This window comes from Micropterus dolomieu, linkage group LG15 (assembly GCF_021292245.1).
Source record: "Micropterus dolomieu isolate WLL.071019.BEF.003 ecotype Adirondacks linkage group LG15, ASM2129224v1, whole genome shotgun sequence".
Taxonomy (NCBI): Eukaryota; Metazoa; Chordata; class Actinopteri; order Centrarchiformes; family Centrarchidae; genus Micropterus; species Micropterus dolomieu.
The window spans coordinates 8,393,732-8,419,386 of NC_060164.1; the positions used below are offsets into that span (position 1 = coordinate 8,393,732).

Consider the following 25,655-nt stretch of genomic DNA (forward strand, 5'->3'; position numbering starts at 1 on the left):
CTTATAAGTCTTGTAACTATCCACTGCAGGTTCATTTTTTGCCCTTTTAACTTCCATGGGGACATTTTAAGAGCGCTGTAAATCACTTTTATTTCATGCACTCTGTCTTCTTGACAGTTTGTTTTTGTTGGTGATAAATGTCAACAGACTAATCTTGATGGATTGAGAGGTCATGTATTGGTCTCAACCTCTAAACCAGCTGAATTTTAGCCTTGGGAAATCTTGCTTCTCCCGCTATAGAATTCAATTAGATCATTCAACGCATGAATTATTATTCATTATTGCATTTCCTTGCATTCACTGGAAGATTCTATGTTAAACAGTGTCATGGTTTTTGAGCAATTTGCATTGTAAAAACCACATCCTCCTTTGGTTTGCTGTTGAGGATATTTAGCAATAACAAGTGACTATTTTTTATTGCGTACATATGACATAGCAGAAAGAGGCCCTGAGCTCTTTCCCTCTCACAACAGCTTCTTGTGTCTGTCAGCTCTCTGCCTCTCCACTCTTGCAGGTTAAGAACGTGGCCTTTTTACTTTTTCATCCCCCTCAGAATAGAGTCATTGTTTTACATTTTACAACTGCAGGCAGCTATGCTCTGTGGCCTCATGAGCTAAATCTTGTGACTTTAAGTCCACATCAAATGGAGAGTTTAACTTCCTGGAAAACTCTTGCGTCCTTTAATGTCGAATGAATCTTTTATGTCAACCTCATGCTAGATAAATAAATAAATAAACTCCAACTAGTGCAGTAAATGTTTTTTTGGCAATTACGCCTCTCTCTGTCCTTCCACTCAAATTGAACATCCTGGTTGTTGCTTTAGTCTCAGAACTAAAATCTGTTCAAACTTTTTTACAAAAACATAGGATTTCAGTTGCTAAATGCATGGTTGCCATGGTGTGGTTTAGTAGCAGTGCTTTTGAAAATAATAGTTCTGTTGTATTTTGGTATGTTGATTGATTGACAGACGGGTGTCATAGCCTATCTAGTCCTCTGTGGCATTTGCCACTCACTCATCCAACAGCTTCTCTCCCCAGGCTTTTCTCTTTATGCCCAATTTGTGTGTTCTGGGTCCAAAAAGTGCTATCTCCTCTCAGTCCAATGCATGACATCACACACACTACGTCTATATTTTTTATTTTCTCTATGTCATAGTCTCTTCAATATATTTACACTTACAATACCAACTTCCTGTGTTTAGTTATACGACCTATGAGAAGAGGTTAATTAAATATGATTTGTGAATTAAACATTATTTTCCAAAAACACAATGAAAACTGAGAAGAAGTACAATCTGGTGGTTTGCTGCAAGTTCACCCACAGACCAAACCCAAGCATCTAGAGTTTCCACAGAATGGTATCTAGGGATACTGGGATGACACTCTGTACGCAGCTTTTGCATTAACCGAAAGCTGTGTGTAGCTGGATGTGTGAGTGCTAGATGGAGACAAACTGTGTAGCTGTGCATGGGGAGAAAGTGCTAGCTTCATTAAGAAAAAGGAGGTCCCAGAAGCAGTGCAAGAGCCTGCTGGGCTGCTCTCCTGTAAATCATCACAGAGACTCCCATGCTGCTCTGAGGCTGAGCACAGGACTGAGGCTAATTCATTTTTATGAGTTGCCTCCAAGATGGGAGGTTGGAGCTGAAGCACAGATGTGGATCATGAAGCTGTTTAGGCACCACAGCCTGCCAGTGTATGTTTCTGTGTTACCATGCGTAGCATGCCAGTCAGAGTGACTTTTACCATTTCTCCATGTCTGTGTGCGAGTCTCTTGTTGTATCTCTGATCTTGCTCTGGTTTGTGTGTGGTTGTTCTTTTAGGAGTGAAGGTGGAGTCTGCTGTGCTGCGTGAGTTTGAGGCGGTGGTGGAAGGGCCCGGGCGTGGCGTGCTGCTGTTCCCGCAGATCTGCACAATGGAGCTACAGCTTCTCGCCACCAGCTCGCCAGACCTGGAGGTTCTGAGTCATGTGTTTCACAGCCTGCTGGGTGCTGTACATGCCAACCACCGCAATGCTGCCTTGCTCTATGACCAGGTCAGGCTGACCACGTTTTACTTTTTGCATTACTCTCAACGACCTCAGCAGTCTGTATTTGTCTTACTTTTCACCTTACTGTGCTCTGAGGAATATCGCTGACCCCTTGTTCTGGTCCTGACAGGGAGGAGTCAGAACCATTCTGTCTGGCTTTCACAACATCCTCAGCCAAACAGACCCCTCTTTTACAGGTTTGTTATTTCTTCTGGCTCATTTTTGCCTTATCTGGCACTGTAGGATATTATTCATGTGTGACATCTAAGGCTGCTGCTCACAGCTTGGCTGGGTCCTTGCGGTTCAAACGTCATACTAGATATGAGTAACATTAGTAATTCTTGGGAAATCTGTACCCAATGGATTGATTTTATATAATGGATTGTATGTTTATGTTATTTGGATCATGTGCAAAGTATAAGGTAAGAAAAAGGTGTATAGTAACATTTTGACTAGTTTGTCATGGCTAAAACATTGAATACATAGTTAATATTAAAGCTGCAAGCAGCGTTGGACGGACCCTCGCATCGTGCCGCATGTCGGGGCGTGACACTGTCGCACTTATATGGCACTTTCGATTTTTTTTCACCGTTCGAGGAAAACTCACCATTTGTACAACTTTTAGTCATCATTTGGGATTAGAGTAGACAGAGAAAGTTTGAGGTCGATCAGATTAATTCTCTAGGAGGAGTTCATTCAAGTACGCAGTGTGTAAATCATCCAAAAATTACCATCCATCCATAGTCAACCGCTTATCCTGCGTACAGGGTCGCGGATGGTGGGAGGAAGTCGGAGAGAACCCACGCGGACACGGGGAGAACATGCAAACTTCACACAGAAAGGCCGGGGCAACCGGGGTTTGAACCCACGACCTTCCTGCTATGAGGCGACAGTGCTAACCACCGTATCACCGCGCCGCCCCCAAAGTCTTTATACCATCAAATTCAAAATGATACATGTGCTACAGAAATTTCGTATATGTAGGTGAAACGTGCCGCGGGGCTACTTCGTTAAAGGTCACTTCCTGTTGCCAGCAGGTGGAGCTATGACTGCGGGTGAATGTTGACATATACATGTGTTCAGGGCGGGACTTATTAAACGTGTAAAATTTGGTACAGATTTGAGCATGTCCAGTCAAGTTACAACAACTTACTGTGTCATGGCAAAGGGTGTTACTTTGCCGCCAGGCCACCGCCCCGCCGTTAACCGAAAACGTACAAGTTTTACAACATGGCATCGTCAATGTGTTAAGGGTTTTCTGGGACAGATCGGAATTTTATATGGAAGTTGATACTCCTGCTAGTAGTAGTCCATCGTAGCATAAAACATGACATTTCCTGTTGCCAGCAGGTGGCGCTATGACTTTGAGTCATAGGAGAATTTGAAGTCAATTGGATTGATTCTCTAGGAGGAGTTTGTTAAGTATGTAAGTGAGTAAATCACCAGATATGACCATTATATCCAAAATGGCCGACTTTCTGTTGGATTTAAGGCATCACTCATAGAGGCTTTTTGGTATGTCTCCTCTTGATGCACGCACCACAGAAATTCTGTACACGTATGTGAAACTTTGTCCGGGGGCTGCTCTGTAGGGGCTGTTACTGAGCCATTTTGCCACACCCATGTGCGAGTCCCCATAAAATATGAAATTTGTCGCCCCGCCTGAATTATGTGCAAAGTTTGGTTTTTGAGCATGCTTAGGCCTCCAAAAATGAGATTACTTTGCAGGGAAAAAATCCTCCAGTTTCAATAGGGTCCTTGCATGTTTCATGCTCAGGCCCTAATGCAAAGCAAAGGCAGTGGGTGATGCTGTTTTGTGTTTTTGCCTGGGCTGGTCTGTTGCATGCCCAAGTCAATGAAAACTGTTTATGTAATCTACTCTTCATTGGTCTACATTCAGATTGCCAGACTGTGCTCGTGGAGCTGCTGGTTGCCATGGTGAGCCACCGAATCACAGCGGAGGAACTGGCTCTATTGATTCGCCTCTTCCTGGAGAAGACCCCACCTACTGTAAATAGCAATCCCTATCAGTCACCCAACAATGCACTTTTCGCTTACATTCAGGGTGTTGACACTGATAGCTTGTGCTCACAGTGTATGCACATTTAATTTTTTCAGTACAAACAAGAACTTATTTGTACGACATCCTTCCTCTCACACTCTTTTATCACTTCTTGGTTCTTTAAAACTCAACATAATGCTCCCCTCTTCAACTTCAACTTCTGTCTCTATACAATTAACACCAGTATGTGGAGAACAGATGTGATGCTACATCTTATTACCACAGGTCTGTCTTTAATTGGAATACGGTAGGAGACATCATTAATAACTTGTCTCCAAGAAAAGGGCTCCCAAAAGGGAGGAGAGGGGTTTTATTTTTAACCATGTGAATGTAATGACTTATGACCTGTGTTTTTCCTCTAGTGAATGAGACACATTAATGACTGCAGTGGCTACATGTATACTGCTACCCCGGCTTTTCTATTGTAACGTGCTTTGCTATATTCTTGTGTGTTTGTCACTTCTTTATCAAGACTCACAGTGCTGCCACAGCTTTAATGCTGAGCCATTTCATATTGATGACACTGTTAAAGCAATAAAACTGCTCAGTAATGGGATTTTTCTTAATTTCACTTAATCTAGGGATAAAAAAAAACTTAATTGAAAATGTTTAAACATGCAGTTAGCACATATCTGTCAAGTGGTTTCTATATAAAATGTACAACACTTTACTTCCCATTTATTTTGTTACCTGCCAGGAAATTTTACTGAAAGGCATCCTACAAATTGTTGAAGCCAACATGAATATGGAACCTCTTCACTTCCTGACCTTTCCAATAATCCTCGGGGCTTCGACACCAGGAGGGCTGTCCACTGGCTCCAGACAGAACGGTGCTGCTGGAGGGAAAAGCGTTGGTTTGATCTGGAAGGGTAAACTGTCTCCTGGGCGCAGAGAGGGAGAAATCGACCACCTACGTTACTCTCCCTGGCACATTGCTCCTCTCCACTTGCCCCTGGTAGGGCAGAACTGCTGGCCCCACATGGCCAGCGGCTTCAGCGCCTCTATGTGGCTGAGGGTGGCAGAGCAGGAAGAGAGGGACGGGGACAAAGACGAGGGTGAGACACAGATCCTTCACCTCAACACTTTTAGTCCATAAACATGAACTGGTTTTGAGATTCTGTAGTCATTGTTTTCCAGAGTGTAACGCCCCTGCAGCCGAGTCCCACCATGACTCCTCTCAAGCTGGGACGAGATTAGTAGAGGAAGGCCCTGGCCTCATTCATATTCTGTCCATGGGCTCCAAGGCACTGATGCTTCAAGTGTGGGCAGACTTCTCTACAGGCTCTCTCACATTCAGGTGAGCTCAAGCGTAGACTACATTCTCAAAGATATGTGTAAAGAATGGGTTATTGTTTCTTATTAAGTGTTTATATTTTATGGATGTTGAAGTACTGTAATGTTCTGTTCCCTCAGGATTTGTATAGACCCAAACGATGAGATAAAAGCAGGGCTGCTGGCGCAGGCAGACTCTGGTGAGGAACTAGTCACTACAGGCCAATGGCAGCACCTTGGCCTCACTTACACTCAGCAGCCTGAGGGCAAGAAGAACATCCATGGCCGTGTTGTTGTCTGGGTGTGTGGCATCAGGTGAGGAACATGTGGAACATGTGGCCAGAGTAAAAATGTCAGTTTGTCAACATTTGTCAATGTCAACATTAACCTTGTCTTAAACTGCTCCATGTTTCAGAAAATGTGAGGTTTCTTTGGACTACACCCTACCCAGAAAGTCCAGCTTATCATCTGACAGCAACAAAACCCTCTGCATGTTGGGCCACTGTACGCCGTCCGCTGGGGAGCTGTTGAAGCAGGGTGGACTCTGGAGCATGGGCACTGTGCTTCTCTTCAATGGTAGGACTCCTGTTAACCCCTGTATGGTTTATCTGACTGGAATCATGTGTCCGTAAGCTCTTAGACACTTAATCCCAGTCACTCTGTCATCATGTTACTTACTCACATGCATACGTGCAATCTGTTAATCCTTTATATAATTTTACCCGTCTGGCCTCAGTGCTGTTATCTGTTACACAGATTACCAACGTCTCTCTTATAAGCAGTATGTACTGCACATAAATGTACATTAGTGGTTTGTGGTGCAGTTATATTTTAAAAGCGTATCCCGTCTAGTGGCTGTAAAAGGCTGGTGTGATGTGTGGCATGCTGTAGATTCTCAGCATTCTCTTGGGAGGCTTACTGAATACTTCTCCTGTTGCCTCTAATTGGCTGTGAACGGCTCGCCTCTAGGCGATGTCAACCTGTGAACCCAACTGATGTCTTTAGACAGGCTTTAGCCTCTATGCTGTCGGAGGGAACAGTTTCTTCTTGGAGATGAATGACTTTGAGATTCACTATAGTTTTTGATGGAATAGTACAAATCATTTACTCATGGGGTTGATTTAGGGCCCATGTTGGGTTTTTCACAATTTCAGATAACAGAAATTTGCTGTGTTTGTCTCATTGAGACAGTAGTTGTAACTCTGTTTGTCTCCATATTTCAGGATCTAGAATAGGATCTGAAGAGGCTCTCTACCTGTACACCAGCGGGCCTGACCTCACCTCGATAATGCCCTGCAAATATGGCAAGCCCAGTGGGACATTCTCCAAGTTTGTCACTGAGGAAGGCCTGAAGTGTGAGCACGTACGAGAGCTTCTGATGAAGAACAAGGATGTGGACACAACAGCTTTGGTGGTAAGGGGTGTATTTTTTACATGAAGCATTAACTTAACATCACCATCGCAACACAAAACATGCACTTATAAAATATGAAATAGAGAAAGAAATGTTATTACAGTTGATGTTTCATCTGTTACCAAATTAAGTCAGTTGTGTTCAAATGTAGTTTGACACTGCTCTGGAACCCCATACTTGTGTTTTGTGATTCAAGTGCTCTGTAAGCAAAGCAAATCCCTCATATGTCTCATTTATTGTTTCATTTCACGGTGTATGAGTAATGTGCGGTTCCAATTAGCTGTCATTAATGACACTGCACGGTAGGAAGTAACTCTTCTCCACTGGAAAAAGCTATTACAGTTAAGCTGCAGCTATTTGAGTGAGGCTGAAAATAGTTTTTCTCCGATTAAACGTTAATGGATTTGTTGATAATAGCTACTGATAAAAAAAAAAAAAGGAGAGAAAGACAAGAAGAATGAATGATTTCCCCTCCACATCTTTATAACTTCTGTAACACTCTAACCAAGTCAAACCCAGGTGTAAATCCATGCTAGCTTGGGCCCCTTCTTTGGGTCTAATTGAATTTCAACAGAGAGATCTACCAAAGTAAATTCCTAACACTGTAAAGAATTCAAAGTTACAGGATGAAAGTTTTGCCTGAAAATGGTAATTGTGTGTATTGTGATTCTTTACAGGAGAGCTTGGCCGTAGTGTATGCCCCCAGCAGTCCCAGAGTCTACACTATATATGAGCCTGTAATCAGACTGAAGGGTCAGGCCAAGACGGTGGTTACCCAGCGGCCGTTCAGCTCCAAGGAAGTGCAGAGCATTTCCCTGGAGCCGAACTCTCTCAGAGCACTGCTCCCCACTGAAACCCAAGGCCTGCAGAGCGTCCTGCACAAGATCGGAGGAACAGGAAATTTTGTCTTCCTGTTTGCACAGGTGTGATGGTCCATAATTTTAATGAGTCAGAGAGGTCATGATGAGTTCCAGTTGTTGCAATATTTTTGAAATGCTGTAGATTGAAGCGGATTTATTTCAGAAAGGGAAAAGTGACGGTTTGATTAAAGAAACCAGTAATATTCTGTGAATTTTACAAACAAGTGACCTCACTGCAGTGTAAAAAATGTCTCATAACATACTGATAGCATTAAGTTCTGCTTGTCAGTTGTTCCTCTATTACTCCTTGATTGACACTCATTGATTGGACAGATAGAAAAGGACGATTAACACCAGGGATAGTTTAAATAGTTAGTATAGTATAGTTATCTTTGCTTTTAGTGAAAAGACACAAGATATTTGATGACATCGCCTTGGGCTCTAGGAAACATTTCTCACTGATTTCTGATATTTTATAGACCAAACAAACAATCAATTAATCCAGAGAATGATTGACAGATTATGAAATAATCATTACTTGCAGCCCTACAGTTCAGAGACCCATTATATTTTGAAGTATAGCCGCTACTTCCTACAAATGTTCATGAAGATGCTTCTTATGACAAACACTGCAGGGAAATTCATTTTTAAGCCCAAAAGATAAATGACAAATCTGTAATATTTTATAAGTACTGTATCTTCTAAGGCAATGAATGACCTCACGTTTGAACTCTGAACAAAATTACTCATCTGATTCTGACAATGTGAGCTAATCAATTATGTCAATTACAGGCCACCTACCTGTATAGGATGAGGAAAGTCATATGAGTGTTGGTGCATTTGTATGATATTAGGCTTGTGTGTGCTTCTGTGAGAACACAGTAACTGTAGCAGGAACAGTGTAAAATGTTTTAGAAAGGGCGCAACACACAACTCCATTTTCATGCCTGCATTGTTCACATTCATACGTTTTTCTTTGCTCTCTGTCCTTCCTTTCTGTTCCTCCATCTCTGGGTCTGCGGCATCCAGACGGTGGAGCTGAGTGACTGTGAGAAGACCCAGGCTCTGGCCCTGCGGGTGCTGCTGTCTTTATCCAGGTTTAACCAACACCGCATCCATGAAATGGACTGTTACCATGGTTACTCTATGATCCACCAGGTCCTCATCAAGTCCAAATGCATCGTGGGATATCATATGCTAAAAGTGAGACACACCTTGAACTCTTTGCTGTCTTCTGTGCCCACAACCTCCGCTGATCTGTGCAATAAAACATATTCACCGCCACTTGTTTTTGTTTTTCATACCATGAACCTGATCCAGCCCGACACACTGGTGCCTCTCTGAGATGGTGTTTGTGACCCTGCTGTTACTTGACCCTCTGGCTGTGTCTGTAATTGAGCTGTGTGATGGCTATGTGCTGAAATGGATTCTGTCTGACTTGATGAAACACTGAGCTCCTGCAGAGTCACACAGCACCTCTGATCACCTTTGTCACTTTAGGCTCGCATTCGCTGTATTGTATATCACAGAACTGCACTGATTAGTGATATTAAACACTCGCAATCATTCGTGTATGATAAGGAACATGCAGTTGTTTTCTGTTTTGTGAGATGTGAAAGATCTCTCTTTTGCCTCTCTGTTAAAAATCCATCCATCCATCCATCGTCAACCGCTTATCCTGCACAGAGGGTCGTGGGGCTCTTAAAAATCCTTTAACTGAATTAATTTCCACAGATTAAAAATGTGTGCAAGACTGAAAGCTTCTATCTTACCTTAGTCCAGAGACACAACAGATTTATAACCACTGCGGCGAAGCTGGTCAGACTCTGATCAATACAGATAGGGCTGCTCAGGGAGTAAATGGCATTGGTTTTGACGGAGTGATAAGCACTCCCAAAAAATGTCATTGAGAATTTATTGATCCTTCACCTGTCTGAGACTCTGCACTGTAAGGTTGTTTCTAGGAGATAGTCATTGTCAATATGTTGAAGTATATGTGTGATGAGCGTGACCAGCACTCTATTATAGAAACTGTTGACTGGATTTCTGATGTGGTGGCCATATTCTGTGTCTGCAGACTTTGCTGGATGGATGTTGCACTGGACCCATCCTCATCCTGGGGGACGATGGGCAGTTCCGTTTGGACACCGAGTCCATCGCTGTGGTGCAGGATATCAGGCTTCTCTCAGACATCCTGTTGGACTGGAAGATCTGGGCCAAGTCTGAGGTAAAAACAGAAATCATATGTTCATATTTCATTAGTGAAAGGAGACATAACAAAATGTCAGAAGTTGTCAGAATATACATGCGTTTAGTGTACACAAGCATCATATTTCCAACTAGGTGATGATCGTAAATGCAACTTAAGACAACAAATAAATTGTTAAAAGACATATTAATTTTTATTTTATTTTAGTCAAACATGAAGTGAAACGACAGTGAGGATAAACCGACACATACTGTACGTTTTTAAAGAAAAGTAGGAAAAGCGATAATTGTTAATGCTGAATAGTTTCACTGAATCTGCACATTCCCAGTTTCTCTCAAGATCTGTTCATTTATTAACATCCATTGCTGATGAGGGGAAGAAATGATGATGAGTTAGTAATAAATTCATACATCTTGGGAGCAACTCTGAGTGGTCACAGGCTCATCGATTTCATTTTTTACCATGTTTCAGTATTTAAAAGAAGTAAATTGGTTTAAACTCGTTTGGGGAGGAAACCCTACTGGACTGATGATCATGCAGTCTGATTAGGTATCAAATAAATGGTTAAACTTAAGTTTTCACACTAGAAATGGAATTTTTGAAATCAGAGTTCCACACAGATTTTAGTGTGTTTTAAAAAAAAAAAATAAAGAATGAAAAATAATGAGTCCTGTATGTTTTTCATTCTGTTATTTTACAGTGATGAGGAGTAATGCTACTCTCAGTGCCACCATTAGATGATGAAGAATCAGTTAATGTGTCTGCGCCTCTGTTGTTTTACTGTGTTTTCTCTGTTAGTGTGGAGTGTGGGAAACACTGCTTGCTGCCTTAGAGATCCTCATCAGGGTGCACCACCCTCATCAGGTCTTCAACATCCGTCAGTTCCTTAAGGCTGAAATAGTGCATCGCTTCCTGCTCACCTGCCAGGTGTTACAGGTAGGTTACCACCGTTAAGCTGCTGTAGCAATACTCTTTATCTCATCAGAGATTGTTACTGACCCCATTGTGTTTGTCTTAAGGAGCATCGGGACGAGTATCTGACTGCCGTCCCGCAGGATGTCTGTCTGTCATTCGTCAAAATCATCCAGGAGGTACTCGGGTCTCCTCCGGACATGGACCTGCTAAAACTGATCTACAACTTCCTGCTGGCTGTTCACCCACCTACCAACACCTACGTCTGCCATACTCCGTCCAGCTTCTACTTCTCACTACACATAGGTGAGGATGCAGTGCAGTTGAAAGCAGCACCTCTGCATCATAGTGTCGTTAATTTAAGTTCTTTTGATGTCTCTTATTTGTCAGACGGGAAGCTGTACCAGGAGAAGGTGCAGTCCATTATGTACCTGAGACACTCCAACAGTGGAGGAAAGTCCACCTGCAGCTCTGTGGTGTCACTCTCCCCAACCGTCTTCACTGATGCTCCACATGAAGGTATATCTACTTAAAAAAATCTGCTGGCCTTAACAGTAGAGCTGTTCTTTATTATACATCTCAAATATCTTGCAAACTATGCCATTTTTCCTCTTTTATGTGAGCTTTTATTGTTCTACTCGGTTTTACAATTATAAGCCTCTTTTATCCTCATAACCTTGCTTTTTGAATTTCTGTTCTTTTTATTTCTTGTAAAGGACTTTGTAACTCTAGGAAAGGGCTGTTAATCAAATAGATTTGGCTGTGTTACTACAACTGCCATTTCCTGCACTGACCCTGTTTACACAAGATATTTGCTCATCGCAATTAATAGACAATTTTGTCAAAGAGCATCCACGATTCCGCAGTGCTACTGCATGTTATCGTCACAGCTGCAGGTCTATCAATATTGCTATTTGCATTTGAAAGCGTTGTATCATGTGACTGCACGTAAATAAGGCTTTGTGGCCTTCAGTTATAAAGTGCTGAATCATTTTGTTCTGTTTTCCAGGCCATTTCCACGCTACGTCCCCTGAACATGGAGGTGATGATCAGTCGTTACGGCTACCTAGTGTGGCACCGTCTCCGTACTCCTCTCCTCTGTTGACACCTCGACTCGGACACGGTAGCTCAAATGAGGCAGGTGAAGGCGATGGGGTTTCCCTCGCTACACAGCAGGCTCTTGGCAGCACGGAGACACTCAAGAAGGGCGGAGGTGATGAGCAGCTCGTGAGTAGCTGTGAGTCAGCCAAGACGATTTGTGATTCTAAGGACATAGGTGAGGGAGGAACCCTGCGCACTCCTTCCATCAGCGTGGAGGAGGAGCGGGACGAGGCGGCGGAGGTGGACAGCCTAGCAGAGGGCAGTGTGGGCGTGGCGGAGTCCGAGGACAGGTTTGACTGGGCTAGCGATGAGGCTCCGCGCCGCCCTGACAGCCTGAAAGGCATCCAGTCTTTCCAGAGGAGCCACAGCAACCTAGCCAGTCTGGGCCTGGCCTTCCCAGCTCCAAACGGCTCACTGGCAGTCGGCCGCTGGCCAAGTGCAGCTGATCGAGGCTCCATGCCTGAAGACTGGGAGAGCTACACCTACTCTCCTGGTTATGAGAGGACGCACAGCAAGACTGAGTCCAATGACAGGTATGCTGTCATGGTGCCCTTTAACAAGGCATGTGTCACAAATACTCTCAGGATCAATATCATTACTAATTATAATATTAATTAAGTCAGCCCATACCAAACCTTGGCCTATCTAAATGGCTTGTGGTGAGCACTGACTGTCTCTTTCAGCATTTTATCTAATTGCATTTCCATTTGGGTTTTGTTCTGGTACATAACTCCAAGATAAGTACTTCGACCACAGGTGTTCTTTGATAAAGAAGACCTGTGAAGGGATTTGCATAATCTAAATACAGCTTGTGGTTATGGTAATAATCCTTACTTTGAAGATGATTTGCACTGCAATGACAGTTTCAGTTTATTTCTACCAGCCATCTGGTGACTTAAACTGATTCATTCAGAAACAAGTTCATTGTAATGCTGTTTTCTCATCAAAGTCCCTGTTGTCCTTTTATTAGTCACAATGTGGGCTGTCTGACATTAACACATCTTGTTTCGTTCAAGAAAAAATGATGGCTTAAATTGAAATTCATGGGAGGTGTTTGTTTTTTATTCTGATTTAATGCTTTAACTGCTTTTGCACTGTTAATGAAAATAGATCATTTCAACATCATTTCAACAATAATAATAATAATAGTCTTTACTGATGAGTACGGCCGTTGATAAATAGCTTCTCTTACAACTGATTTATAACACGGAGTTTCAAAATATTCACTCTTACTTATCAAAACAAATTTCTATAGCACATGCTGTGTGCCACACACTAGTTGCCATTTTGTTTGTAAATACAAAAACTTATCAAGTTCTAAGATACTGAAAACTAGCTTTCTCAGTTCTAGCAGGGATGATGATGAAAATACCTAATTTGAACACTCTGCTCTCTTTATATAGTTGCCTAAATAATACAAGACATTAATCTCAATTATTACTTCAAAAATGTTGTGAAAAACCTGAAATGATATTAGAATCTAAAGCATATGCTTTCTTAAAATTTTGAGAGCACTGATAAGCTAAGCTGTGTTTCCCAGGTCCAGCACTGAGGACTGCCTGGTGCTGATCTGCTGTGGACTCTATGATCTCCTGAGGGGCATCTTGCTTCTGTTGCCTGACCTCATGCTTGAGGAGGTGATGGACAAGCTCATCCAGCCAGAGGCCCTCATTGTCCTGGTCAACCACTCGTCACCTCTCATCCAGCAAGGAGTCATGAAGGTTGGTCTGATTTAGAGTCAAATTTGATGCCAAATGTTTTTTCTCATTACCATTCCACATTTACGCATTTGTTTTACATTTTAGAGGAGCTTTAGCAGCGCTAGTAGCTGATCATTACCTTTCTAGTCTTTATGTTAAGCTAAGCTAACCGGCTGCTGGTGGTAGCTACATGTTTTATCATACAGACGATGTGAGAGTGCTATTCATTTTTTCTTCTCACTCTCGTCGTGAATGCAAATAAGCCCCCCAAAATGTCAAACTTCTGTAAATGTCTGTGTTAAAGATTTCACCCCCTGCGCCTAAAGATTGTAAGAAAATTCTTGTACTCTGAAATCTTCGCCAACATGTTATTTCACCTTTCTCTCCTAGCTGCTGGATGCCTATTTCAGCAGAGCCCTCAAAGACCAGAAGGAGAAATTCCTGAAGAACCACGGCTTCTCGCTGCTGGCCAACCAGCTGTACATCCACCAGGGCAGCCAGGGGCTCCTCGAATGCTTCCTGGAGATGTTGTTTGGACGGCCGGTGGGCCTGGAGGACGAGTGAGTCTGGGAACAATACACTTGTCAAGCCATAATGTCTAGTGCGCCATATGATGACTGTTTTATCTTATAATGTAATGCATAGGATTGTCTGCTGTGAATAAATGTGTTTAATGCCCACGCATTTATGCGCACTTTTTTTCTTTTCTGTATTGCTTTCCAGTCTGGACCTGGAGGAAATGGAAAATATCTCACCCTTCAGAAAGCGCTGTATCATCCCAGTGTTGGGTCTTATCGAGAACTCCCTGTATGAGAACTCCTTGGTGCACAACATCCTATGCATGCTGCTGCAGCTCCTCAACGCCTGCCCCAAGCTGGCAGACATCCTGCTAGACCATGGACTTCTCTACGTGCTCTTTAACACCCTCTCCACCCTCAATGGCATGGAAAACGGGTACAGCTGCCAGAACAGAGGATGATTATTATTATTATTATTATTATTATTATTATTCATTCAAACACCTCCACGGGTTCATGGGTTTTGTCTTGAACCTTTGAGCCATGAATTAAATCATTAATCCTCTCACTGTTCATTGGTTTGGCATATACATGTGGTAGACTCACTTCCTGTGCCTTATATTTATATATTTTTTGTCTTTCTTCCTCCCTCTGTAGTATTCCCCTGAATGACTACAAGCTCCTGGTGTGTGACATCCAGCAGATGTTAGTAGCTGTGACTATCCACTCCTGCAGCTCTTCAGGGTCCCAGTACTTCCGCATCATCGAAGACCTCATTACCTTGCTGGGTTTCATGCAGACCAGCAAGATGCGTCGCACACAGGGTGAGGAGGGATAGATTTCTGAAATTCAGTACACATGCAAAATACATCAGTGTTGCCGTCAACCATGCTCTGCAGTTCTGGATGATATCAAGCTCTCAAGCAGAGAGAAACTGTGCTGTCACTTCTTTATCTACAACCGTAGAGTGGAAACTCATTTGAGAAAAAATATAATTTGAGAAATATCTCACATCTCTATCTTCCCTCTAAATGGTGCTCTCTCGTTTTTCCCTAAGTTTGCTCTCTGGAAAATATCTCCCCCATCTCTTCACATTAGCACTTTGCTGTTTTTTTCATCTGATATAATCATCCTATGATCACAAAAGCATTACAAAAGCATTGTGGCTCTGTACGTGGCTCTGTACATTAGTTTTGGTTGTTTGTCATTTAAGTAATTTTATTGGCTGTATCACTGCCCTCATTGTGCCCCATGCAAAAACATTTTTGTATGCTTATCCTAAGATCGTGAATTACATTCGTACATCAGTGAAAATTCTAATTGATCGAATTATCTGTCTAATCTAGTTAAAATTGGTGAATACCACAAGTTCTCTTTTTTCAATTTTGTGTGCCACAAATCAGTTCGTACAGGTGGTTCTTGCATGCAGCTCACCATCAGTCACTCATGAAGAGCATCCTGTTAACTTCTAACATGACCAAGTTCGTTGTCACTTATTTTATTCCCCCAGAGATGGCAGTGGCTTTGCAGTTCCGCGTCCTTCAGTCGGCAATTGAGTTCATAAAGACGACAGCCAATCAGGAACCTCAGAAGCTGAGCAGCTGTGTTAATGCGCCGATCTCTCCGCACCACGCCATCCATCAGAAGCGCAGGAGCATCGCGGGTGAGTAATTCAATCTGATGCAACAGTTGAAATCTGCTCTGCAGTTTTTCTGATCCAGAGTGTCGAGGTGGAATTGACCACCAACCAGTGTATCCACTCTAACTTATCTGTTCATTGATCCTCTCCTCATCCCGATCTGAAGGTTCCATTGCCATGAAAGACTCCATTATCCCCCGCATCCCCAGACAGCACTCATGCTCTTATGGCCAGATCCCCCTGTCCCCTCCCTTCGGCTTCCTATCCCAGGACTCCCCCCTTCCCTCCCCCCATGGAGCTCCATCCTACATGCTCCACTGTGATGCAGGTAGCTTGGACTGCGGTCCGCAGCAGAGAACATCCTCCCTGTCATGGGGCATGTCTCCTGATTTTGCTGTGAACTCACCCTTTCGCCAACAGTCATATCAGGGGTATAATTTGCCCAGTACCCTCGTGTGCTACTGGTGCCTTTTGTGTGTGTGTGTTTGAATGCTTAACTAAATCGGTGTTTGTTTTTTTTTAGCACAGATGGCATTTTGATGAGTGAATACTAATCCTCTTCTCAGTGCTCAATGACTTATGAGATATTTGCATAACCTTACTCTGACCTTGAAAGGAAAAAGGCGAATGTGCTTCTACTTACGAATGGCGTACCATCATGTGCGTCCAATTTGTGTTTTCACAACTGAGCACATACCAATATTGTGCTTGTAGGCCGGCGGCGGTTTTCCTTGGCCCAGAGTGACTCTCTCCTGATGCGGATGCGCTCTGTAGCTAGCGATGAGCTCAATCAGATGATGCAGAGGAGGATGAGCCAGGAAAACCCCATTCGTGCCAGTGAGACCGAGTTCGTCCAACGGCTGCAGAGACTTGTGGTTCTTGCTGTCAACAGACTGATTTACCATGGTAAAATAACTTGTTCTTCTTCCACTTATCTATTTTCTTCTTTGCCTTACATGAGTGCAAACCAAACTTGCTTTCTAATCCTGGTTCTTTTTGAATGTGTGTCTCATTTCAGATGTGAGTCAGGACTTATTTGACCTGCTGAATATTCCCGACTCTCCAGACCAACAGCTTTTCACACCAGATCCAGGTGATCAACCACAGGATGAGAGTGGCTGCACCTCTGTCCCACACTCTCCTACTCCCTTCACCCTGCCGCCTGCCAGCAAGAAGAGCTTTCAGAAAGACATCCTCAAACTTATGATGGACGGGATAAAAATCAGCTTGGTATGACAACAGTCACTGAGAAGCGTTTTTTTGTTTTGTTTTTTAGCTGTAAAGATCTAATTGTTTTATTGTGAGACCTTGTGTTGATGTTTGTGATCTCACAGGGCAGCACGGGTCGAGGAGGAGCCCCACACCAGCAGTGGCGAAGGATCCTATGGTCGTGTCGGGACACTTTTCGGGTCCAAATCGGCCGCTTGCTTGTGCACACGCTCAGCCCCGCTCTTCCCCTGTCTGACAGGAAGGAGGCGCTGGAGTTTGTGTTTGATCCCAGACATTTGGATATCCTCAAAGAGAGCCTCAGCCCGGGTCTAGAGGTGAGTGTGAAGGAAATACATCATCTATTGCATCGTGTATTTCTACCTTACACGTCAATTTGGCTTTTCTTTTCTGCCAAGTATAATACCCCAAAATGATCTATTTCTGGTCATTTTTACCTACCCAATGCAGAAATTCTTACTTTTTTGTTTGTTTCAGGGGAAAGTGTGATTGATGTACAGTATAGTAGCATTGTTTGTCATTTTCATTCCTACAGACAGGTTTTCCAGGAGCTGTCAGGCCTTGGCTCTAAAATAACTCTGATTGATGTTTTCATGCTTGTCTTCAGCCTCCTTGCTTTGCCACTGGAGTCTTCTTTCACTCTGCGTCCTCCTCTCAGTCTTTACTTGGGGTCATTCAGCCGCATAAGGCTTGTTTTCTGTCAATCACTGTATGCAACTTTCTTCAGACACAAATTAAATTGTAATCGGTTCTCTTATTTTTCACTCAGCATGGACCGAAGCTGTCACTGTACTTGTATGACATGCTGCACGATCACAAGGACAGCCTCACCAGAGACGAACAGAACACCGTGGGTGTATTCATGACCTCGCTCAAGCTTTGTGGCCACCGCTGCATCCCACCCAATGCTCCACACAAACAAGACTTGCTCAAGGCAATAAAAGAGGTAACTCCTACAGAGACACAGTTTTTAAGCATATCAAGTCAAACTTGAATTTTCCTGTTTGACAGTTCAGCAGAATGAAATATTAATGTTCTGTACAGGTAGAATATCTTGGACATCCAGAAATGCTAAGTGCAGCCTATTGGGTTTCTGTTTTAGTGAGAGAATAAAGCAAATGAGTGTTAAGAGCATGTGTACCTGTCATTTTATTTATACAGGAAAAAATCAAATATGAAGCAGACGAGAAAACAAGCAAAGTGGCATGGGAAAAGAAAATGGCCAACACTCAGAGGAAGTGAGTAGGCTCTTTTTTCCTGATATGCGGTTGATGTTCGGTACCACGATTGGTAAGAATCGTGTCTTTGTTCCACTCTTCTATTCACCCCATTCTTTCTTGTTTCTCTGCAGTCTTATCCAGAGGCTAGATGGAAAGTCCAAGGACATTTCCAAGATTGCAGCTGATATCACTCAGAATGTGTCTCTGCGACAAGGCATGGAGAGAAAGAAAGTCATCCAGCACATCAGGGGACTCTACAAGACTGACCTCAGCGCCAGCCGCCACTGGCAGGAGCTGGTGCAACAACTCACACATGACCGGTGGGCATCGTAATTTATCTCTCACAAGGGCTTACACAATATTGGAACAAAGTACTATAATAAAATCGTTCCTGTAATGATGATTATTCTTACTCTAATGTTGATTATATTTCTGGTCATTTTTAAAAAAACATTTTTAGAGAAAATTACATTATAATGTGAAACAGTTAAGAAGGGGTTTGTTTGAATAAATAGATTTGAATAAAATAATAATTATCTCAGACTTGCAGAGCACTAGAATATTTTAGAAGAAAGTAAAATTAGTAATTAGTTTTTATCTATACATCCATGTCAGGCAGAGCCGTAGCCAGGAATTTTAGCACATCATCATGCTAATATTAACAAGTGACAGCACTAACATGCTGATGTTTATCAAGAATAGTGTGTAGAATGTTCACCATCCTAGCATGTTAGCATTTGCTTATTAGCACTAAAAGTTTGACCTCCAGGTGGCACTACATGATATACATGTTATTATAATTGATTCTGAGGAGGACATAAAGAACTGTAAATATTGTTTTATTTTTTATGTTACCATATTTTAATATAAGCCTACACTTAATTAGGCTATATGTTGTGTGTGTAGCGTGAAGGAACTATGAATTTCATTTCGTTATGCATTATTCGAATATAAATAAAACAGAAACATCCGACAAGAAAATGCAATCAAATAAACAAATCAAAATAATTAAATAACACAATAATAAATACATTAATAATAATAATAGTTAGCCTACAGCCAAAGTCATTTTTTGAAACTCTTGTCAATTTCTTTATATATTCAAAAAGGAGTGGGAAGAAGAAGAAAAACTCCCACCCCATGTCCACAAATCAAATGCTTCTAAATCTTTATACCTGATTTTAAACTGATTTATGTTTGGGCATTGCTTTAGTTCCTCATTGAGACTGTTTAATAACATTAGCATCTGTAATTTTCCACAATTTTTCCACAGTTTCTGTGTTATGTTAACAGCTACAATACATGTTTGTTTCCCTACACAATAACCTAAATTCTGTGTGAACTCTTTCCCCACAGGTCAGAAATATTATTATGGTAAAGAATTACCAAATCGTGTTATTTTTAGGCCTGTTTCTGGCCTAAAACAGGCTTTAAAAAAGCTCACCATTGAAATTGTGCAATATTCTTAGCATGTTAAACCTCCCCAAATTTCCTAAAACAATATTAACCTCGATGTCCTCACTGGTAGCTACGACCCTGCAGTAAGGTTACTTTTGTATTGTTATGAGTAGACAAAGTTTTTGAGAGGGCTGTAATCATCTGTTTCAGTGCGGTTTGGTACGATCAGACATCCTACCCAACGTCCTGGCAGCTGGACCCCACTGAAGGCCCGAACCGGGAGAGACGGCGGCTACAGAGATGCTATCTCACCATTCCTAACAAATACCTGCTCAAAGACAGATGTAAGCCTGAAGGTGAAGAAACCCTTTTCTTGTACCAATATGGCAAACGTCTGTCAAGTACTAGCGTGTTTGTCCCCTTTAGTGTTCTAAATCTGACCTCCATGTCTTGTTTAGACACAGTGAAGCCACCGTTGTCCTTCCTGTTCGAGGATAAAACCCACTCCTCCTTCTCCTCGACTGTCAAAGACAAAGCCACCAGTGAGCCCATCAGGTATAATTTTCTAACTCTGTCTCGCTGCCTGCCTGTAAGCCTTTAGTAAACAGCATAACCCTCTTAGGAAGCCACATAAACGTCTTATCAACTTGTGCTGCAGTGAGAGGTGCCTTTTGTTTTATTCAGATGGTGTATTCACAAATGTCTTTTTGTCCTTAGGTTCACCAGACGGTGCATCAGCGTAGCCCCCTCCAGAGAGACAGCAGGGGAGCTACTTCTGGGTAAGACACTGACCGTCTCTCACAGCTGCTCCATGCATATTCTATTCAGCCGGTCACAAGGCACACAGAGTAATATGGTCTCTCTGAGGCACTAGAGAATATTGTTCTCCCCTCACACACTAGTGTTTGTTAGTTATTCAGTGGGGAAAGCTTTTGTTTGTCTTTCTCTTAGTACTCCAAATGTCACTCACCCTGTGCTGTCTCACAGGAAAGTCTGGGATGTACTTTGTGGAGGACAACGCTGCTGATGCTCATGACAACCAGGTAATACCAGAGAGTACTGTTCAGGATTATTCTCTGCCAGAGAGATGGCACTGCGTTATGTGAGTCCACCTGGCCAACTCAACACCGGATGTGTTTATGTGTTTGGACAGAGCCTTCATGGGGAGACCGAAGCACCTTCTTTCTCCTGGACGTACGAGGAGATCAAGGAGGTGCACAAGCGCTGGTGGCAGCTAAGAGACAACGCTGTAGAGATATTCCTCACCAACGGCAGGACCCTGCTGTTAGCCTTTGATAATACCAAGGTGAGGCAAAAACACAAGTCACATGGAATAAAAAGGAAGGAAGCCATGTTTTGACTAGAAACAAATACTGAAATGAATTCTGACATTGCTCATGAATGTCATGCAGTAGATGTTCTAGTGTTTAGCTTTTTTATTTCATTGTTGCAAAGAACTGAGTTTGCTTGCCATCCATGACTAGACTACCAAGCAGATCACACTGAAAAAATCAGTCCGTGTTTCATTTGAATATAAAAATGCAGCCACACAGGAAGGACTGTGACAAAAATGACAAGATGAAAGGCCCCGCTGATGCTCAAAGAAAAAGATGGTAAAAGTAGAAAAAATCATGCAGGTTAAAACAAATTGCAGCGAGATTTTAATGTTGAATTTCTGTTTTGGTATTCTATCCCTGATACCTGCCAGGCTCTGTAGTATTAGTGCCAGGAATCAATCATAATAATAAGATACAAGCTCATTATACTCTGCAGGGACCAACTGTTATCATTTTACACTTCTTTCAGTGAAATACTGAAAGAATTATTAAAAATGGTCAAACAACTGACTTTTAAACAAGTTGGGGGGTTAACAGCAGGTATTTCAAGATACTGAGCACATGGAAGCCAAACAGATAATCTGTTGGCCTCGGATTGTCTGTGGACTCACCAAAACCTTTCCTTGATAAACAGGCAAAAAAAATGTTCCTGTGCTTTTTGATTGATTGTATTGTATTTTACTTAAATGTCTCAACAACTATTGAATGGATTTTCATGAAATGTGGTACACACCTTTATGTCCCCCTCTGGATGATTTGCAATATTTTGGTCATTCTCTGGCTTTTCAACTGGCACCGCCATCAGGTCAAAATTTAAATTTGTCCAAAACTTTGGTTTATGACCAAATGCCTACCAACATTCCCATCAGCCTCAGCTGTTCTTTGTGTTTTGTGCAAATTACATGTAGCAAATGTTAGCATGCTAAGCTAAGATGGTGAATATGGTAAACATTATAAGTACCCCCTTATCATCAACATGTTAGCACTGTCATTATGAGCATGTTATCATGCTAATATTAGCCTTTATCCCCAAGCCATTTGTCCCTAAGTACATAGCTGCTAGTGTGGCTGTAGACTCTGTTAGTATGTTTTGGGGAGAGAGCAATGGAGAACGACACAAAGGTCGCTTGGACAGGAAACTGGGAAATTGGGTATTATGGTTGACTAACCCTTCGGCCACTGTGACACCCCTTATGATTGTTAAAGGCTGATAGGAATATTTTAGGTGTTATTAATAGTTTAATATTTAATAGCAGCATTCAATATCTTTCCAGTTCTCTCTAAAGTATTCTCCCACAATCTTAGGCATGACTTGGTGGGAAGGTTTGATCTTTGAGATGAATGAAACTAAAACTCAAGACTAACTGAGATGTTCTATGTGCATTAGCGGTTGTATGAAGGCACCAGGCTTATTTATAGTGGGTCAGGAAACTAAGTGAAACAACAGGTTTTAATTCTGCATCATTCAGATTGCATTTGTAAGTTAGTACTTTTTCCATGTTTCAGTCCTGACACTAAAGATGGAAAACACCTCTGTTTTCTTGCCTTAGTTCCGTGACGACGTCTACCACAACATCCTGACCTCTGATCTGCCCAACCTACTGGAGCATGGAAACATTACAGCACTCACTCAGCTGTGGGGGTCGGGTCAGATCTCTAACTTCGAGTACCTCACGCATCTCAACAAGCACGCGGGCCGCTCCTTCAACGACCTCATGCAGTACCCGGTGTTCCCCTTCATCCTGCGAGATTACATCAGTGAGACGATCGACCTGCAGGACCCGAACATCTACAGGTCAGTTGTTTAGGTTATGTCACGTATTATGTGAAAAGGAAATTTAATTAGACAATGACATTTATAATGTAATGAAGATTAGCATTGTATAAAGGATTTGTACCTGTAACTCATACTATCTCCTGTCACTGATGCATCCAATGCTAAGTCTTAAAATATTTATGCTGCTCCCAGATATTCTTAAAAAGCTTCTCAGAGCCATTCCACACTATAATTTTAAATCAAGATAGATGCAGTTAATTGACATATTGTGGTCTTTGTTCATTCATTTATTTATTTATTTATATAAACTGGATGACAAATACACTCTCTGAAGTCAATACACTCATGTCAGTGTTAAACATCATGGTTCTTTACTGCTTTGCTTACGTGTTGTTGACATGCAGGAATTTAAGCAAACCCATCGCAGTCCAGTCGAAAGAGAAAGAGGATCGCTACGTGGATAACTACAGGGTAAGGCCTGTTGTACATTTTACCATGAGTTTCTTGGTGTGTTTTGGATATTCCGGTGAGAAAACACATCTTTTTGTGCAGTACCTTGAAGAGGAGTACAAGAAGGGCATTCGAGAGGACGACCCCATGCCTCCTGTGCAGCCTTACCACTACGGCTCACACTACTCCAACAGCGGCACTGTGCTGCACTTCCTGGTCCGAATGCCTCCCTTCACCAAGATGTTCCTTGCGTATCAGGGTGAGCCAAGCTTTAACTTTTAGTGAAAGTCAAGGAAGAAAAATCTTAAGCTGAGAATAATCAGATAAAAAACTGGAGTCTCCAGCTGTATTCAGTTTTACAGATCTAAAGTTTCAACAAGAACTGTAAATATTAATTGACTGACAGTCCAGGGCTCTTTAACAGCAGATAATTATCATACATCTCCAAAAAGCTTTTAGCAGCACTGAGTGCCACCTGCATTACATAGATAGCTCCATCTTGGTTGATGCTGAGGCTTTTAGCACTGAAATGCTGGAACATCCTGATCTCAGATCTAACTGAGCAGCGTGTTGCCGTAGCAGTGTTGCATCACATGCATTAGCCATGAAAGGTTACTTCATCTTTTTTATTTTCTATGATCAACTCCTCGCCCTTCCCCTTCTCTTTTCTATTTCTTCCTGTTTTGTTAATTCCCCCCCCCCCATTCATCCGTCTCTCTCTGATCCTCCGAGGCATCTTTTTATGTGATCGGAAATGTATTCAGCAAGCGTGGTGTCTAAGGTCGTGAAAGGGGATCTTTTTAATCAGTGAGTCGAATCTGCAATTAGATTGTCTTTGGCCTTAATCAGACCAGAGCTTTGATATTCCGGACCGGACGTTTCACTCCATGAACACCACGTGGCGCCTGTCCTCCTACGAGTCTATGACTGATGTGAAAGAGCTCATCCCAGAGTTTTTCTACCTCCCAGAATTCCTGGTCAACAGAGAGGGTAATTCTTTTCCACTCCATTTTATATTATTAATATTTACACCTGTCATTTATACCAGCATGCATATTTCATAGCTACTCATTAATGAACAAAGTATTTTTGCCAAATTTCTTTTGCCTTCACAGGTTTTGATTTTGGTGTTCGTCAAAATGGTGAGAGAGTGAATCATGTGAACTTGCCACCCTGGGCCCGCAACGACCCGCGCCTTTTCATCCTGATCCACCGACAGGCGCTGGAGTCGGACCAGGTCTCCCAGACGCTGTGCCAGTGGATCGACCTGGTGTTTGGGCTTAAGCAGAAAGGCAAAGCGGCTGTCCAGGCCATCAACGTCTTCCATCCAGCTGTAAGCAGCTGCATATTTCATCCCACTTGCTAGAAGTTATTGGAAAGTGGGTTGTTGCTTACATACGTTTTCATACCATTGTTCACAGACCTATTTTGGCATGGACGTTTCGGCCGTAGAAGACCCAGTGCAGCGACGGGCCCTCGAGACGATGATCAAGACATACGGACAGACACCCAGGCAGCTCTTCAACGGCTCTCATGTCAGCAGGGCCGGTCCCAAACTCATGATGGAGGGGGAGCTGCCGGCAGCCATGGGTCTCCTGGTTCAGCTGGCCTTCAGAGAAACCCGAGAACAGGCCAAGGAAATAGTCTGCCCGGTAATCTTCTCTGTGGTTATAGTGACTCTGGGAGCCTGCTGTGCGCGGAGGAAGACGTGATTTAATGCATCATCCATGAAATGATCCGCTGCTCACCTGGCAATTTCCTCTTCCTCCCCCACAGAGCCCACTACCGTGGATCAAAGGTTTGAAGTGGGGCGAGTATGTGGGTTCACCCTCTGCTCCAGACCCGGTGGTGTGTTTCAGCCAGCCGCACGGGGAGAGGTTCGGATCCCTGCTGGCTCTGCCAACGCGAGCCATCTGCGGGCTGTCCCGCAAGTTCTGCCTCATGATGATTTACAGCAAGGAGCAGGGTAGGACGCCCACCAGTCAGTCACACGTCAGCCCTGGATGCTCAGGGTGTTTGGACAATGGCCTGTTGACTCCATTAACTTTATGTTCCCTGCTCTATAGGTGTTCGGAGCATGCACAGCACAGACATCCAGTGGTCGGCCATCTTGAGCTGGGGCTACGCAGACAACATATTGAGGCTGAAGAGCAAGCAGAGCGAACCTCCCATCAACTTTATTCAGTGTTCGCAACTTCACCAGGTGAAAACAAGTTAAACTCCCGAGCTTAAAAAGCTCCAGAGCAACTGTTATTGAAAGACATTACTGGTGTCTCTTCAGTGTTACACAACTCTGCACTGCACCACCAATAAGCTGACAGGTTTCTCCTTTCCTCTGTCCAACCGCCTGTCTCTCTCTTCTCCAGGTGACCAGCTGCGCCTGGGTGCCCGATGGCTGCCAGTTATTTACGGGCAGCAAGTGTGGAGTCATCACCGCCTACAGCAACCGCTTCACCAGCACCACGGTGGGTTTCCATGGTGATGTCCCCCTCTAACCTGCCGCCTCCACATTAACAACCCACCCACCCCCCCCT

At 42.9% G+C, this 25,655-nt stretch overlaps 1 protein-coding gene across 8 annotated transcripts in view; it reads left to right on the top strand.

Moving 5' to 3' along the window:
* The window catches only part of lyst (lysosomal trafficking regulator), a 59,683-nt gene that overhangs the window by 31,581 nt on the left and 2,447 nt on the right, over window positions 1-25,655 (top strand). For 6 of the 8 annotated variants that reach the window (XM_046070183.1, XM_046070176.1, XM_046070178.1 and 3 more), the window contains 40 exons: window positions 1,820-2,031; window positions 2,156-2,222; window positions 3,926-4,035; window positions 4,785-5,142; window positions 5,225-5,384; window positions 5,501-5,674; window positions 5,775-5,935; window positions 6,583-6,773; window positions 7,451-7,696; window positions 8,663-8,836; window positions 9,711-9,860; window positions 10,641-10,778; window positions 10,862-11,060; window positions 11,145-11,273; window positions 11,764-12,388; window positions 13,396-13,576; window positions 13,946-14,115; window positions 14,279-14,509; window positions 14,731-14,897; window positions 15,584-15,736; window positions 16,427-16,618; window positions 16,731-16,942; window positions 17,047-17,256; window positions 17,709-17,885; window positions 18,101-18,177; window positions 18,291-18,479; window positions 19,768-19,913; window positions 20,016-20,112; window positions 20,275-20,336; window positions 20,545-20,600; window positions 20,711-20,863; window positions 22,445-22,689; window positions 23,076-23,142; window positions 23,224-23,380; window positions 23,971-24,111; window positions 24,237-24,454; window positions 24,543-24,773; window positions 24,898-25,087; window positions 25,188-25,324; window positions 25,488-25,586. In XM_046070183.1, the coding sequence (XP_045926139.1) occupies window positions 1,820-2,031; window positions 2,156-2,222; window positions 3,926-4,035; window positions 4,785-5,142; window positions 5,225-5,384; window positions 5,501-5,674; window positions 5,775-5,935; window positions 6,583-6,773; window positions 7,451-7,696; window positions 8,663-8,836; window positions 9,711-9,860; window positions 10,641-10,778; window positions 10,862-11,060; window positions 11,145-11,273; window positions 11,764-12,388; window positions 13,396-13,576; window positions 13,946-14,115; window positions 14,279-14,509; window positions 14,731-14,897; window positions 15,584-15,736; window positions 16,427-16,618; window positions 16,731-16,942; window positions 17,047-17,256; window positions 17,709-17,885; window positions 18,101-18,177; window positions 18,291-18,479; window positions 19,768-19,913; window positions 20,016-20,112; window positions 20,275-20,336; window positions 20,545-20,600; window positions 20,711-20,863; window positions 22,445-22,689; window positions 23,076-23,142; window positions 23,224-23,380; window positions 23,971-24,111; window positions 24,237-24,454; window positions 24,543-24,773; window positions 24,898-25,087; window positions 25,188-25,324; window positions 25,488-25,586 (7,052 nt within the window). The remainder of the gene's footprint in view (window positions 1-1,819; window positions 2,032-2,155; window positions 2,223-3,925; window positions 4,036-4,784; window positions 5,143-5,224; window positions 5,385-5,500; window positions 5,675-5,774; window positions 5,936-6,582; window positions 6,774-7,450; window positions 7,697-8,662; window positions 8,837-9,710; window positions 9,861-10,640; window positions 10,779-10,861; window positions 11,061-11,144; window positions 11,274-11,763; window positions 12,389-13,395; window positions 13,577-13,945; window positions 14,116-14,278; window positions 14,510-14,730; window positions 14,898-15,583; window positions 15,737-16,426; window positions 16,619-16,730; window positions 16,943-17,046; window positions 17,257-17,708; window positions 17,886-18,100; window positions 18,178-18,290; window positions 18,480-19,767; window positions 19,914-20,015; window positions 20,113-20,274; window positions 20,337-20,544; window positions 20,601-20,710; window positions 20,864-22,444; window positions 22,690-23,075; window positions 23,143-23,223; window positions 23,381-23,970; window positions 24,112-24,236; window positions 24,455-24,542; window positions 24,774-24,897; window positions 25,088-25,187; window positions 25,325-25,487; window positions 25,587-25,655) is intronic. The other 2 variants (XM_046070179.1, XM_046070177.1) reach the window with 2 other exon arrangements.